The sequence below is a fragment of the Nyctibius grandis genome, chromosome 20 (assembly GCF_013368605.1).
Source record: "Nyctibius grandis isolate bNycGra1 chromosome 20, bNycGra1.pri, whole genome shotgun sequence".
In the NCBI taxonomy this organism is placed as follows: domain Eukaryota; kingdom Metazoa; phylum Chordata; class Aves; order Nyctibiiformes; family Nyctibiidae; genus Nyctibius; species Nyctibius grandis.
In genome coordinates this window covers 7,078,864-7,092,931 of record NC_090677.1, presented here as the reverse complement: position 1 = coordinate 7,092,931, position 14,068 = coordinate 7,078,864, and the positions used below count along the sequence as shown (strand labels likewise).

General features: G+C 56.3%; 1 protein-coding gene across 1 annotated transcript in view; it reads right to left on the bottom strand.

The window, feature by feature from the left end:
• TRIM9 (tripartite motif containing 9) overlaps positions 1-11,165 on the bottom strand; it is a 65,916-nt gene extending 54,751 nt beyond the window's left edge. The window contains exon 1 of the mRNA XM_068416627.1: positions 10,353-11,165. Within this exon, the coding sequence (XP_068272728.1) occupies positions 10,353-11,165 (813 nt within the window). The remainder of the gene's footprint in view (positions 1-10,352) is intronic.
• Between the last annotated feature and the right edge of the window lie 2,903 nt (positions 11,166-14,068).

Sequence of the window (14,068 nt, the reverse complement as noted above, 5' to 3'; positions counted from 1 at the left end):
AACGCTGAGTGCGTGTGCTCCTGCAGAAAGACGACCCGTGCTAATTGCCACAAACGACCTTGCGCAGCGTCATCGGCCTGACATCGCCTCTGCCAAGCTGCAAACGATCCCAGGAACTGAAACAGGCCCACAAAAGTGTCCCGTTTCTCCCACTCAGCAGAAGAAACATCACCTAATTGCAGGGGGTATTCCCCCAGGTCACACGCAGCTCGTGTTTGAAGCCGGTTGTGTCCTCCCCTCGTTTCTAGAGGAGTCACAGGGAAAGGATCGTGCTCAGGGAGGAAGACACTGAAGTCGATGAATCTACGTAGATTTACTCCAGCTGAGAAATAGGGAAGGAGCCTGGGGTAAAGAGCACGTGCTTATAAATCTGATCTCACTACTTCACTTCCAGTGCTTTCCGAGATCCTGAGCACAGCCAGACTTCGCTTCCCAACAGTGCCCACCCTCAGGGGAAGACCATGCAGCTACCAGCACCTAGACAGCTACACAACCCTGGAAATGAAACCAGAAAAATCACAGAATCACAGAATCAATGAGGTTGGAAGAGCCCTCTGGGATCATCGAGTCCAACCATTGCCCTGACACCACCACGGCAACTAGACCTGGGCACTAAGTGCCATGGCCAGGCTTTTTTTAAACACCTCCAGAGATGGTGACTCCACCACCTCCCTGGGCAGCCCCTTCCAATGCCTAATGACCCTTGCTGAGAAGAAATGCTTCCTAATGTCCAACCTGAACCTCTGTGGCGCAGCTTGAGGCTGTGTCCTCTTGTCCTATCGCTAGTTGCCCGGGAGAAGAGGCCGACCCCCACTGCGCTACAACCTCCCTTCAGGTAGTTGTAGACTGCAATAAGGTCACCTCGGAGCCTCCTCTTCTCCAGGCTAAACAACCCCAGCTCCCTCAGCTGTTCCTCATAGGTCAGACCCTCCAGAGTATGACCCATGAGGCATGAGCTAAAAGCACTACACAAACAGCTCCACCAGCTTTGACATTTTTCCCCGTGATAACCTACTCATGCAAGGCTCAGGATACCACTGAGGAGACGTGGCTTGTTTGTTCCTCCTTCTGCTGCACTGTACCAAGCTCTCACTCGCTATGCACTAAGAACTGTGCTATAAATGAAGAAAATACCTTCTGCCCCAGCAGAAATGGGGTTGTTTCAAATCAAAATCCAGCTGCATCAGTTCTCACAGCATCCTGGAGCCAGCTGACTCGCTCGAATCATAAAATAGCTCTAGTTCAATCACACAGAGGGTTCAAATGAGGTTTCAGTCTCCTCGGGTAGAGCTCCTTACACTCGCTCCATTGCTCGGGGAAAGAGGCATATTTCTCCTGAGAGCAGTTTGGAAAGGATTCAAACGTGGCCCTTCTAAATAAAGAGCACTCAGTGTTCCCTGGATCCTCCTCAGCTGCTGAAGCCCTGAAGCTGGCAAGGTGGGGACGGAGAAAGGAGCTGAGACCATGGGGTAGGATACTGCCTCCTTTCCCTTCCCTCCTCTCACCTTTCTCCCCTGCAACAGATGCATTCCTCCAGGCTTCACGTAAGGGAAGACATCCCAGCAGCAGAGCAGCGTGGTGGCCTGCCTCTGGCACCTATCTACCTCTCACAGCTCATCAAGGGATCACACATCAGGCCCATCAGCCACATCTGGCACATCTGCCAAAAGCAAATATCTGGGGCTTGGCAACACGAGCCAGAAACCCACAGAATCACAGAATCAACCAGGTTGGAAGAGACCTTAGGGATCATCGAGATGAGTCCAACCATTGCCCTGACACCACCATGTCAACTAGACCATGGCACTAAGTGCCATGTCCTGTCTTTTCTTAAAGGCCTCCAGAGATGGTGACTCCACCACCTCCCTGGGCAACCCGCGGCAACAGGCTGCTGGTCAGCTTGAAACTTGGCAGGGTCTGCTCAGCGGAGACGTGGGCAAGTCACCTGCCAGCCAGGAAGGGAGGAAGGCTCCTCCTCGGAGCTGCTTGCGGCGTGCCCTTCCCCATCTGACAACCCGGCGCCGCAGTAGGAACTCAACAGAGAGCCTACCCACTGCCCAGGTCACCGATGGATCGACTGATGGGTCAGCTGGTTCACAGCTCCAGAAGCACAGCACGACACACGCAGTCGATACAATCAAACAACCTTCTTGCCCCTCGATCTGGGCTGTCACCTGTCGTTAGGTTGGATATCAGGAAAAATGTCTTCGCCGAAAGGGTTGTCGGGCATTGGAGCAGGCTGCCCAGGACAGTGGTGGAGTCACCATCCCTGGGGGGGTATGAAAGATGAGTAGATGTGGTGCTGAGGGACATGGGTTAGTGGTGGGCTTGGCAGTCTGGGTTAAGGGTTGGGCTCGATGATCTTGAGGGTCCTTTCCAACCAAAACGATTCTATGATTAGTAGAGCAGAGGGGAAGGTACAGCGCTCGGCTCCCCTCCGTCCTGCCGAGCAGCCAGAGGGCAAGATTGAAAATGACACAAGCCACAACTCCCTGTAGGTATAGGATTTATTTTTCTTTTTTCAGCCAATAACAAATTTTAACTGCTTTGCTCTGGGGGAAGTGAGAAATAATCTCACAGGTGAGAAATGGGTCTACGCACTTGCTCTGATTCACCGAGCCGTGGGCTGATGGCGGCACAGACCTCAGCAAACACCCTTTCAGGTCCTTGTTTCCAGGGAATTCAATGTCAAAATGGAAGAAGTGTTGCTGTGGGGTGGATACGGGATAAACTCAGACACGTTTGAGCTGAGGGGGTTTTATGCAACAGCATGACTTGAGCCGCTGCTGCTGCTCCTCCTAGAAGAGCCCCTCACAAAGAGCTGGCTGTAGATTAAAAGCGGCTGAACGACAAAGGAGCATCAATAAAATATACGTCGGGACAATCGGAGAGGCATTTGGACCGCCCCCTCAGACAGCAAGACCAAGACCTTGCTGGCTTTGCCATGAAAGTCGAGGCTTGTTTTACACTCCTGCCTTGCACCCTGCCAAAGAAAGAGCGCTGTATTCCCAGGGAACAGTGGCAACTGTCACCGAGCCGAGGGACGACGCCAGCCCTCGCCCAGCCCGCCGTTAATCCGACGCTGTTTGCACATCAAGGGCTCTCCCCAGTTCACCGTTTCATACGCCTCAACTCAAGAAAGCATTTAAGTCATGCCCTTAAATCGCTGTGACTTCAATTTAAGCCCGAGCATGTCTGGAAGCGCTTTCCCAGGGCGGGAGGCTGACGCTCTCGTTATGTCCTCGGTGGGATGTCGCCCAGCCCTGACAGCTACGATGCCCTCTGCGTCGTTGGGAGCTCTCAGTACGTTCTCCACGTGTAGCAAGCGATGCTTCGTTATCAGTTTGCACCACACCACGATCAGGTTGCTGGGCTGGAGGAAGGGAGCTGTGCTGAACACACATCTCTAAGAGGCAGCTTTGGACAAGCTGGGGCAGTCCGAGGCGGGGGAAAGGACAGACAGGGAGGCTGTACAATTATTTGCACAAAGCAGGGAGAACTGACCTTCAGCCACAGCCAGGAGCCCACCCCTTCTTTCTCCAGCATCCCCAGGGAAATGCTGCCCCAGTTCCCCTCCTCGCTGCAATACAAACAGCCGGAGCCACGCTTGCCAGCACCCTCCCACTCCTCCCCTGCTCCAGGCTGAATCACCGGGTGCTTTGGGTAACACAGCCCCGCTCTGCCGGGAAGGGGAGCAAGGGAAGGGTGGCTCTGACCCCAAAGCAGTATGTCTGTGTCTTAAAATCAATAAACACACCTTGTAAGAAACGATCTGTTGCAAAGCTTGACACAACCCTCCCTCCTCCCAGCTTTACATCCTCCGAGGGAGAGACCACAGCAGAAAATCAGAGAAACACGTTTGGAAAGGGACACTTCCCTAACGACACCCTGGAGTCAAACCCACACCTCTGAGCCTGCCTCTGGAGCCCAGCCAGATCCTTCCCAAGCAGAGAGCCCGGCGGCACAGCGTGGAGAAGGGACCAAGATCCCCGGCACCCCGTGCACCGCGCTGGGAGCAGCAGGACTTCCCATCACCTACAGCAGATCCCACCAAGGTCAAGAGGTAAAGAGCAGGGAGGAGGAAAGCGGTGAAGTTAAAAGAATTAGTGCATTAATGCCTCTCGAATCAAGGGGCATTGGTTGTCTGGGAAGACAGAGGGATCTTGTCAGAGAAGACCCCAAGAGCTGCAGGTGGGAAGCAGCTGCAGTTCCACAGCAAAGGCTCAAGCAAGCGATGCTACGGATGCGTTACGCACCCTCGAGCTGCAACAACCACCGTAACCCGTCACTAATTCACACGCACAGAACAATCCTGCCGCAGGGCACCGCGACGAGGGAAGGGAACGGCTGGCGCAGATCCAGGAGGGCCAGCCAGGGCAAAGGGAAAAAAATGGAACTAAAGGCAAGGGTCCGACCCCCAAAAAAAGAAAATAAAAAGGGCTCCCTGGTGGGAAGATGTGCCACGGGTCATGCAAATAATTTAATTGTTATTTGCCCAGGTGTTCAGGCATCACCCAGCAACCGTGGCTCCAGCTCACGGCACTTCAGGCCACAAACGTGCGAGCCTCATTGACGTCCTGTCCCCATCCTTTTTTTAAATCCATCAACTAATCTAAGGTTAGCAAAGGGGAAGAGGTGATGAACACTGATGGGAAATCCCTCAGGGGCGGGTGTCAAGAGGAGGGGGCCAGACTCTTCTCAGTGGTGTCCAGTGACAGGACAAGGGGCAACGGGCACAAGCTGGAACATGGGAAGTTCCATCTGAATATGAGGAGGAACTTCTTGACTTTGAGGGTGCCAGAGCCCTGGCACAGGCTGCCCAGGGAGGGTGGGGAGGCTCCTTCTCTGGAGATATTCAAAACCCATCTGGATGCGATCCTGTGCAACATGCTCTGGGTGACCCTGCTGTGGCAGGGGGTTGGACTAGATGATCTCCAGAGGGCCCCATAAGCCTCTTGAGAACGTGTTGCTGACCAAGATCCACCCTACACCGCTATCAGCAATCCAAGTGCATCTTGTGAAACCTGGTAAATAAACAGCAATGCCTTTTTCTCACTCTCCTGGCATTTACTCAACACTCGCTGCAGTGTTTGCTCTGCTTGGTAATTCTCCTGTTTTTTCAGGCTGGGGATGCGGTGACAGGAGAATCACAGAATCACAGAATCAATCAGGTTGGAAGAGACCTCTGGGATCATCGAGTCCAACCATTGCCCTGACACCACCATGGCAACTAGACCATGGCACTAAGTGCCATGTCCAGGCTTTTCTTAAACACCTCCAGAGATGGTGACTCCACCACCTCCCTGGGCAGCCCCTTCCAATGGCTAATGACCCTTGCTAAGAAGAAATGCTTCCTAATGTCCAACCTGAACCTCCCCTGGTGAAGCTTGAGGCTGTGAGGGGGTCACAGCAAGAAATATGAAGCCAGTGGGATCCTTCATTCATAAAGTGGCCTAAAGAAGAAAAAATCAGATACGGCTGCGTGGGGAGAATAGAAAAGGTTTGATATTTACAGAGCACAGGAACCTTCTGGACGAAGATAGATCCCCCCAGACACCTATCTGTACCTTGAGATGCTTAAAAGCCTTTGGAGAGCCTGAGCACAGATGGTGCAACATGGCATCGCCCTGTCAGGTCGGTGTATTTTTGGACTTCCCACTGGAACTGATGAAGCTGCAGAGACTTATACCTGCTCTGAGATGGCCCGGGGCCCATTTCCATTTGCAAATAACTAGGAGGACACCTCCTGGCATCGAGTGCCACATGGGCTCCAAGAATGCCTTGTAGAACTTGCTGTACCACATTACTTTGATTAACGTGATATTTGTGGTTGCTCCTTACTCCGCTAACTGAGGTACGTGCAGAGGAAAGAGCCAGCTCACAGAAAGCTGTTTTCTAAATAAATTAATAGAAGAAGGAGCATCACCTCTGGATCCCGGGCAGACACCAGCTGGTGTAAATCCATGGACCTCAGTGACATTTCTTTGCTTTTTTTCTGGCTTCAAAACATCTCAGCCTGTTTGCTGCTCTCAGAATTTGGCCACAGAAATACGGAGCAATCGGGCAGGCTGTTTGGCATTGCTAGAGAAGGACAGGAGGGACCCCGCTGCTGTGGATGGCAGGTGACGGAGCAAGGGCGGTGGGATTCAGGAAGGCCACCAAACCAAGGCTTGGGAAAGAGCGTTGCTTGCAGCAGGAGAAGATTAAGGATTCTCCCCGCTTCTGTTGTAGCAGCAAATATTTTACTTCGCAAATACAAACAGATCTTCGTCACACAGCAGCTCCCTGGATACCTCCCCAAGCGCTGCGGGCTGCAGGAATTCCCACGGACCCAACAGCAGCATGTTCATGATGCCTCAAGAAAGCCACCCCCCACACAAGTTCCTCTGGCAGCTAACGCAGAGGCCCTGCCAAGGAAGCTAATGAATAACCCTGTCTGCTCATCCCTGTCTTGGCTCTGATGCCCACTGTCCCCTGGGCAGAAACTATGAGGCACTGGTAGTGTTTTCCACCCTGTAGTTCACCCCAGATGTGCAAATCAACCAGAACAGAATCACAGAATCAATCAGGTTGGAAGAGCCCTCTGGGATCACCGAGTCCAACCGTTGCCCTGACACCACCATGGCAACTAGACCAGGGCACTAAGGGCCATGTCCAGGCTTTTCTTAAACACCTCCAGAGATGGTGACTCCACCACCTCCCTGGGCAGCCCCTTCCAATGGCTAATGACCCTTGCTGAGAAGAAATGCTTCCTAATGTCCAGCCTGAACCTCCCCTGGCCAAGCTTGAGGCTGTGTCCTCTTGTCCTATCGCTCGTTGCCTGGGAGAAGAGGCCGACTTCCACTGCGCTACAACCTCCCTTCAGGTAGTTGTAGACTGCAATAAGGTCACCTCGGAGCCTCCTCTTCTCCAGGCTAAACACCCCCAGCTCCCTCAGCCGTTCCTCGGAGGTCAGACCCTCCAGACCCTTCACCAGCTTGGTCGCCCTCCTCTGGACTTGCTCCAACACCTCAACATCTTTCTTGAAGTGCGGGGCCCAGAACTGGAGACCTTTCCAGCATGCATGGGCAAGGCTAAAATGTTTTTAAGACAGAGTTGATCAACTGATGGATGGGATGTCAGAGCTGTCAGAGATAGCTGAGGAAGGGACTGCGTGACCCTGGAGGTCCCTTCCAGTCCGTTTGTATGTATCTATGTATCTATCAAAACCCATGAGCAAGCTGCTGAGCCTGCACTCACCACGCACTTCCCAGCAGAAGCAAGAGGGACTCGAATGCGCAAAGGATAAATGATTCAGCTCCATCTTGTGTTTCTGCTTTTGACACGCCAAGCAGCACTCCAGCTTGTCAGGGTAAAATCCAGACAGCTGCAATATATTTACAAAACTGGGACAATTCTGATTAAACCCCCATTTTCCTCTACGTTTCTCTGAATATTTACCCCTCTCCCAACAGCTGTCTTGAAAGGAAGACAGGAAGAGCGAGGATTTCCCACTGTCTGTGTCCGGCTTAGAAATCCTGGCTCCCTGAGTGATGTCTGATTGTGCCTCAGCACAGATTATTTTGAAACGATCACCCGCGAGAACCACACAATCAGGACTGTCAGAGGAAAGCAAAAATCGGGGCAGCTCCCAAAGAGGGCTGTACAAAGCCCTGGGGTCTCCTCTCCAGAGCGAAGCACGCTGCACTCAGCAGCGATTGCCTCGGGCCCGGCAATCACGTACTGAGGCGTGAATGCTGCTTTCAAGAACAACAGCTCGTCAAGGCACTCTCGGGTCACGGCAGACCGCAGCGATGACTGCAGCAGGTCATCGCAGTCTCCTCGGGTCTGAAATTAAAAGCACAGACGCATCCCAAAGAATATTTTGCACTGAGAGGTGTTGTAATCACAGAAGAGTCACGAGCTGACGACTCTATCCTTTCCTACGAGCCATAAGTGCTCATTACAACCACTCCTCGCAGCGAAAAGATGAGGCAAAAAGGGGACAGTCACCCTTTTGGCAAGTTTGTCTTACTGCCAAAGCTCTGTCCCCTCAAAAAATGACACCCAGATACTTTTGCAGGAGGTTCACCGGCTCAAATCCGCAGGGGGTTTGGTTCCTAACGCCCAGTCCCAGCCAGGATAAAGCCTGAAATGTCAATAGTCTCCTCGATTCAGTTACACAGCACCTCAGGGAGCGCTTCTGAAACCACTCCTTCCATCATACCGTACTGCCACCATTGACTCAACAGACTCTTTTCTCTCCCCTAACAAGCAAACATCAGGAAATAGCAGTAAACCCCTGCACTGTCACATCAAAAGAGCCATTCTGACTACCTGCAGAAACACAGGCTCACTCAAGGCAGGTGTGACTTCACTTCCTGATTTCCAAATATCTGAGAAATTTCACGAAAATCATCCTTTCAAACACCGTCACATAGCTACACCAATGAAATACCGCATTGCTAAAGCTCTCCCCCGTGAAAAGGTATTCTGAAAGGCAAGCTAAGAATTCAAGGAAGAATAAACCGTCCTAATCAAAACCACGATGACTGAACCTGAAGTATCTCAGTACTTGCACATGAAGTTCACAGAATCACAGAATCAAAGAGGTTGGAAGAGACCTCTGGGATCATCGAGTCCAACCATTGCCCTGACACCACCATGTCAACTAGACCATGGCACTAAGGGCCATGTCCAGGCTTTTCTTAAACACCTCCAGAGATGGTGACTCCACCACCTCCCTGGGCAGCCCCTTCCAATGGCTAATGACCCTTGCTCAGAAGAAATGCTTCCTAATGTCCAACCTGAACCTCCCCTGGCAAAGCTTGAGGCTGTGTCCTCTTGTCCTATCGCTAGTTGCCTGGGAGAAGAGGCCGACTCCCACTTCACTACAACCTCCCTTCAGGTAGTTGTAGACTGCAATAAGGTCACCTCTGAGTCAGAGGTCCCCAAGAGCGCGGCCAGGAGGACCTGGCTCTGGAGAACAGGCTGCTCTCGCACATCGAGCATTTACGAGGTGTCGTAACAGGCAAGAGGAGCAAGGTGCTCACAGCATCCGATGGCTCACGCCACGCTAACACACCACCAAAGAGGAGCCCCCGCGCTCCTGTGAGCCGGTCAGCAGTTACCTGGGCCATGGTGCACCCTGGCAGCCAACACCAGCTGGGAGCAGTGACTGCACCCCATGTGTAAGGACAAGGGCACAGGGCACCAAAACTGCTCTGGCACATGGGCTTCACCTTTGTAAGGGCACAGGAAAGCCGGGGAGGAGGTGTTCCTGCTCCCAGGAAAAGGGGGTCAGGACAAGCCCTTTCCAGCAGCAACAGGCACCACCATATCCTCTTCTCCCAGCCCTCTCAGGGAGCATCATGACAAGCGACAGCCTGTCCCTGCATGCACCCACTGACCCCACACAGGGCGCAGAGCTGCAGCCCAGAGGTCTGCACCTCCACGGAGCTGCGCGCCGCCACGCAGCCTGCCAAGGCACGGCAGGGACGTTCCTGGAAAGCGATCCAGCCGAACCCCTTTCGACAGGAGGGTCACGCACCTCCCCATCTCTCCCCAACTCCTTGTCACAGGTCCCCCCACCCCAGATTTGCTGGAGTGGAGGACAATTATTTCAATGTTCATCCAAGGAATTGACGCCCATCCCCTCGCGCCCTGTCTGCCCGCATCCCTGTCACTTATGCCCCAGTTCCCTCAGCGAGGGGGTCACTGGTGCAAGAAGGGATGGAGGCAGGGGGGTGGATGGAGTTGAGCTGAAGATAACGACGGCTGCATCCCTGCCTCGAGCGCTGGGACCCTCTCCTCCAGCGAGGACACGCGTGGGAGTGAGTACGCTCAAGAGGAGCTGATCAGTATTCAGCGAAAGACTCTGCTACCGCGCTGCCCGCTGCCCTCCCTCCTCCTCCCGATGACTCGGTGTGCGGGAGGAGGCAGCAGCCCTTCCTCAGCAGCACCCCACGGCCCCTCGCTGCTGTGTCCCCGTCCTCCCCCGTGCCAGATTTCACGCCTCCCTCCTCGCGAAAGCATCGCTCCCCGTCACTTTTCCAGCTCCCCAGCGCAGGTGTCCCTGATCCACCCCCAGGCCCTGCTGGCTCCTTCGGCAGAGCCAGCTGTGACGATTTGGGGGCCCACGGGGAGCATCATCTGCCCGATGCCAACCTCCCCATGCCGGGGGGCAACCGTCCTCTCAAGCAAGGGTGCAAAACACAGCCCTGGTACGGGAGAGGGTGGGTGGCGATGCTCCCACCCTGCCAGCCAGGGGAAGGTGGTCCGCGCAGGACAAGGTGTGTGGGACAGGTGGCCCTCCACAGCCACCCCCCGACCGCGGGGCTGCTGGCAGAGGCCACCCCAGGAGCGGAGCTCACCTTGTGGAGCTTCCACATGGCGCCCAGGGCCTTGACTTCGTGGCTGGAGTGTTTGCCCTCCTCCAGGCACTGGTAGCAGACGGGGCTCTTGCACTGCACGCAGTACATGCTGTGGTTCTCCAGCTCGTGGTCGGTGCAGGTGGAGATCTTGCGGGGGCTGAGGCGGCGGCTGACGCGGCCCTGGGCCGGCGGGACGAGGCGATGCTTGGCCAGCGGCCCCCGCGGCGGGTGGCACCGCAGGCGGCACGGATCGCAGTAGAAGACGTCGCACTGCTCGCACATGACGGCCGCCTCCTTGGGCGCCTTCTCGCAGAGCTGGCAGCGCAGGGCCGCCGCCCTGCCTTGCTGGTAGCGGTCGATGACGCCCTCCAGCAAGCGGTTGCGGGGGAAGCCCCGCAGCCCGCGCTCGTCCAGCACCAGGCTGCGGTGGCACTGCGGGCAGGTGAGGCAGGCGTTGCGCGGCGGCGGCGGCGCCAGGGCGGCGGGGGGCGGCGGGGCGGCCGGTGGGAACACGCGGACGCCGTTGGGGGATTTCTGGCAGGGGGTGGTGGGAGCGCTGGCGAAGCCGCCGTAGGAGCCGTAGCCGCTGTCCGCCTCGCTGTACAGGCTCATCTTATCCAGGTCCAGGTAGTCGTAGTCGGAGACGGCCGAGCCCGAGGCGCGGCGGCTCTGCGGCGACTCCGACTCCGGGGTCTGCACCAGGATGTTGCGGGCGCACGCCTGGCACAGGTTGTGCGAGCAGGGCAGGATGATGGGCTCCCGGTAAAAGGAGCCGCACACCGGGCATTTCAGCTCCTCTTCCATCTCTTCCATAGGGGACGGAGGGAGGGAGGGCGGCAGCGCGGCAGCGGCCGCGGCACAGCCGGAGGAGCCACCCGCACCGCACCGCGCCTCGGCGCCGACTGCCGCCCGCCCGCCGCGAGCTCCGCCCCGCCCCGCCCCGCGCCTCGCCATTGGCCCGGCGCCGGCGGGGGAGGCGGGCTGCGCGCTGCGATTGGCTCTGCCCCCTGCCCGTCCGCCCGCCCGCCCTGCGGGGGTCTCTCCTCAGCGCTGCGGTGCGGAGCTGCGGGGCCGGGTGCCGGGGTGCGGGGCTGCCCCCGGGCTGTCCCGGCTGCCCCCGTCCCGGCTCTCCCCCACGCACCGGGGGAGCGTCCCCACCGCCGCCGTCTTCTCGCTTTCCCCGCGGGCAGCCCGCGGTGCCCGCAGCAGCCTGCCCCCAGCCCCAGGGCTGCCCCCCAAGATGGCGGCCTCCCTCAGGCCCCCACGCTGCGGTGTCCCCGGGCCCACAGCCTGGCCGGCGAGGGGCTTCAGGGGCCGGGAGTGTCCCGGTGGTCGTCAGGACCCCGTATTGGGGATCAGGGGACGGGGCATGTGTGCAATATGGGGGGCTACTGGGGCTCCCACAGTTTCCCCTCTGACAGCACAAGGTGCCTTTCAGAGCTGGGAGTGTTGGAGGCAAGTAATGTTCATTAGAATAGCCCCACGTATGTCAATAATCGTACAGCTTTCTGTTAGCCACACCAGTGAGATCACTGTGTCCATACACAGCCTCGCACAAGTGCGGAGAGGGGCACAGGTCTGTGGTCCCTGAGCGTGGGCTGCTGCTCCGCCGCTGGAGAGCGGGGAGGGGACCTGGTGGGTCTCGGCTTCTCAACTGTGCTTACTCTGAAGGTCATCAAAGGTCTTTAAAATCATAGAATCTCAGGATGGTTTGGGTTGGAAGGGACCTTAAAGACCATCCAGTTCCAACCCACCTGCCACGGGCAGGGACACCTTCCACCAGACCAGGTTGCTCCAAGCCCCATCCAACCTGGCCTTGAACACTGCCAGGGAGGGGGCAGCCACAGCTTCTCTGGGCAACCTGGGCCAGGGTCTCACCACCCTCACAGCAAAGAATTTCTTCCTAATATCTCATCTAAATCTCCCCTCTTTCAGTTTAAAACCATTCCCCCTTGTCCTGTCACTCCATGCCCTTGTCAAAAGCCCCACTCCAGCTTTCCTGTAGCCCCTTCAGGTACTGGAAGGTGCTAGAAGGTCTCCCCAGAGCCTTCTCTTCTCCAGGCTGAACAGCCCCAACTCTCTCAGCCTGTCTCCATAGCAGAGGGGCTCCAGCCCTCTGAGCATCTCCGTGGCCTCCTCTGGACTCGCTCCAACAGCTCCGTGTCCTTCTTATGTTGGGGGCCCCAGAGCTGGACGCAGCACTGCAGGGGGTGTCTCACGAGAGCGGAGCAGAGGGGCAGAATCCTCTCCCTTGCCCTGCTGGCCACGCTGCTGGGGATGCAGCCCAGGACATGGTTGACTCTGGGTTGCCAGCGCACATTGCCGGCTCATGGTGAGCTTCTCATCAACCATCACCCCCACGTCCTTCTCCTCAGGGCTGCTCTCAATCCATTCTCCGCCCAGCCTGTATTTGTGCTTGGCATTGCCCCGACCCACATGCAGGACCTTGCACTTGGCCTTGTTGAACTTCATGCAGTTTGCACAGCCCCAGCTCTCAAGCCTGTCCAGGTCCCTCTGGATGCCATCCCTTCCCTCCAGCGTGTCGACCACACCGTACAGCTCGGTGTCATCGGCAAACTCGCTGAGGCGCACTCAATCCCACTGTCCATGTCGCTGACAAAGATGTTAAGCAGCGCTGGTCCCAAGTCCAACCCCTGAGGAACACCACTCGGCACTGGTCTCCACCTGGACATTGAGCTGTTGACCGCAAAATATCCTGGCGATGTGCGGTGTGGCACAGTGGTTCCTTTTCAGCCAACAGAAAAAATAAAATTACCTGGAATGTCTCTGTATTATCTCTTATTTCCCTCTCTCTGCGCACACATTTGGGGCTGCATGTTAGTGCAGTTGCTCTGTGCCTCCCGTGATGGTGTCTGGGGACGTGACGTGAGAAGCTGTGACATGAGAAGTAATTTGGGAGCTTGGGGGTCCAGCCTGGGGCTTGAAATCGGAGCTCAGACGGGCTGCAGAGCCTCTGCGAAGCCACCGTCGGGGCAGTGAGGAGCTGAAGAAGGTTGGCTTCTGATCCCGTAGGTGGCCTAAAGGAAAGGAGAAGCCCTCACCACCCTTCACAGGCAATTACTAAGGGTGTGGGGAGACTGGCTTGGGGATCCTGATGCTCGACAGCTAAGCCATGAGGTGACACAGGACTGGTAGCAAAGGTGGGGAAACTGAGGCAGGTTCACAGCAATGCTCCAGTAACTGCAAGAGGGTGAGGGCTGGATGCTGACAGGCCCCTGCAACTGAGGGTTTGGCTGGTCTGGGGCCAAAGGCCAAGACCTGAGCTTAGCTGAAGCTCCAGGACCCCGGGCAGAGGCGTGGGGCAGCCCCCGGTGAGGCTCATCAGGGCAATTAAGTGCCTTCAGAGCCCTGTCGCAGCGCTACAGTGATCATCCACTGGTGGGGATGATCTCGTGGCATCCAGAACAGGTAGTGATCTGCTTGGTGTGTGAAATGTCCGGACAAAACGGGACAGTCACCGGTGCTCTCCTGCTCCTCTAGCTGCTTGTATGTGCACATCCAGCATGCTGGGAACTGGTACGGATCCCGCTGCCCCAGAAATCAAGGGTATTTTCTGAAAGAGTCAAGTGTTTCTCTCTCCTGCTCCCTGCAGGCGTGAGAGCAGCGGTGCTTTACACTTTCCTTTCTGCTCCTGCTGGCTCCATATCGGCCAACGATGTGGTGGCTTCCCCTGGGCTCTGCTCAGCATCCCTCCT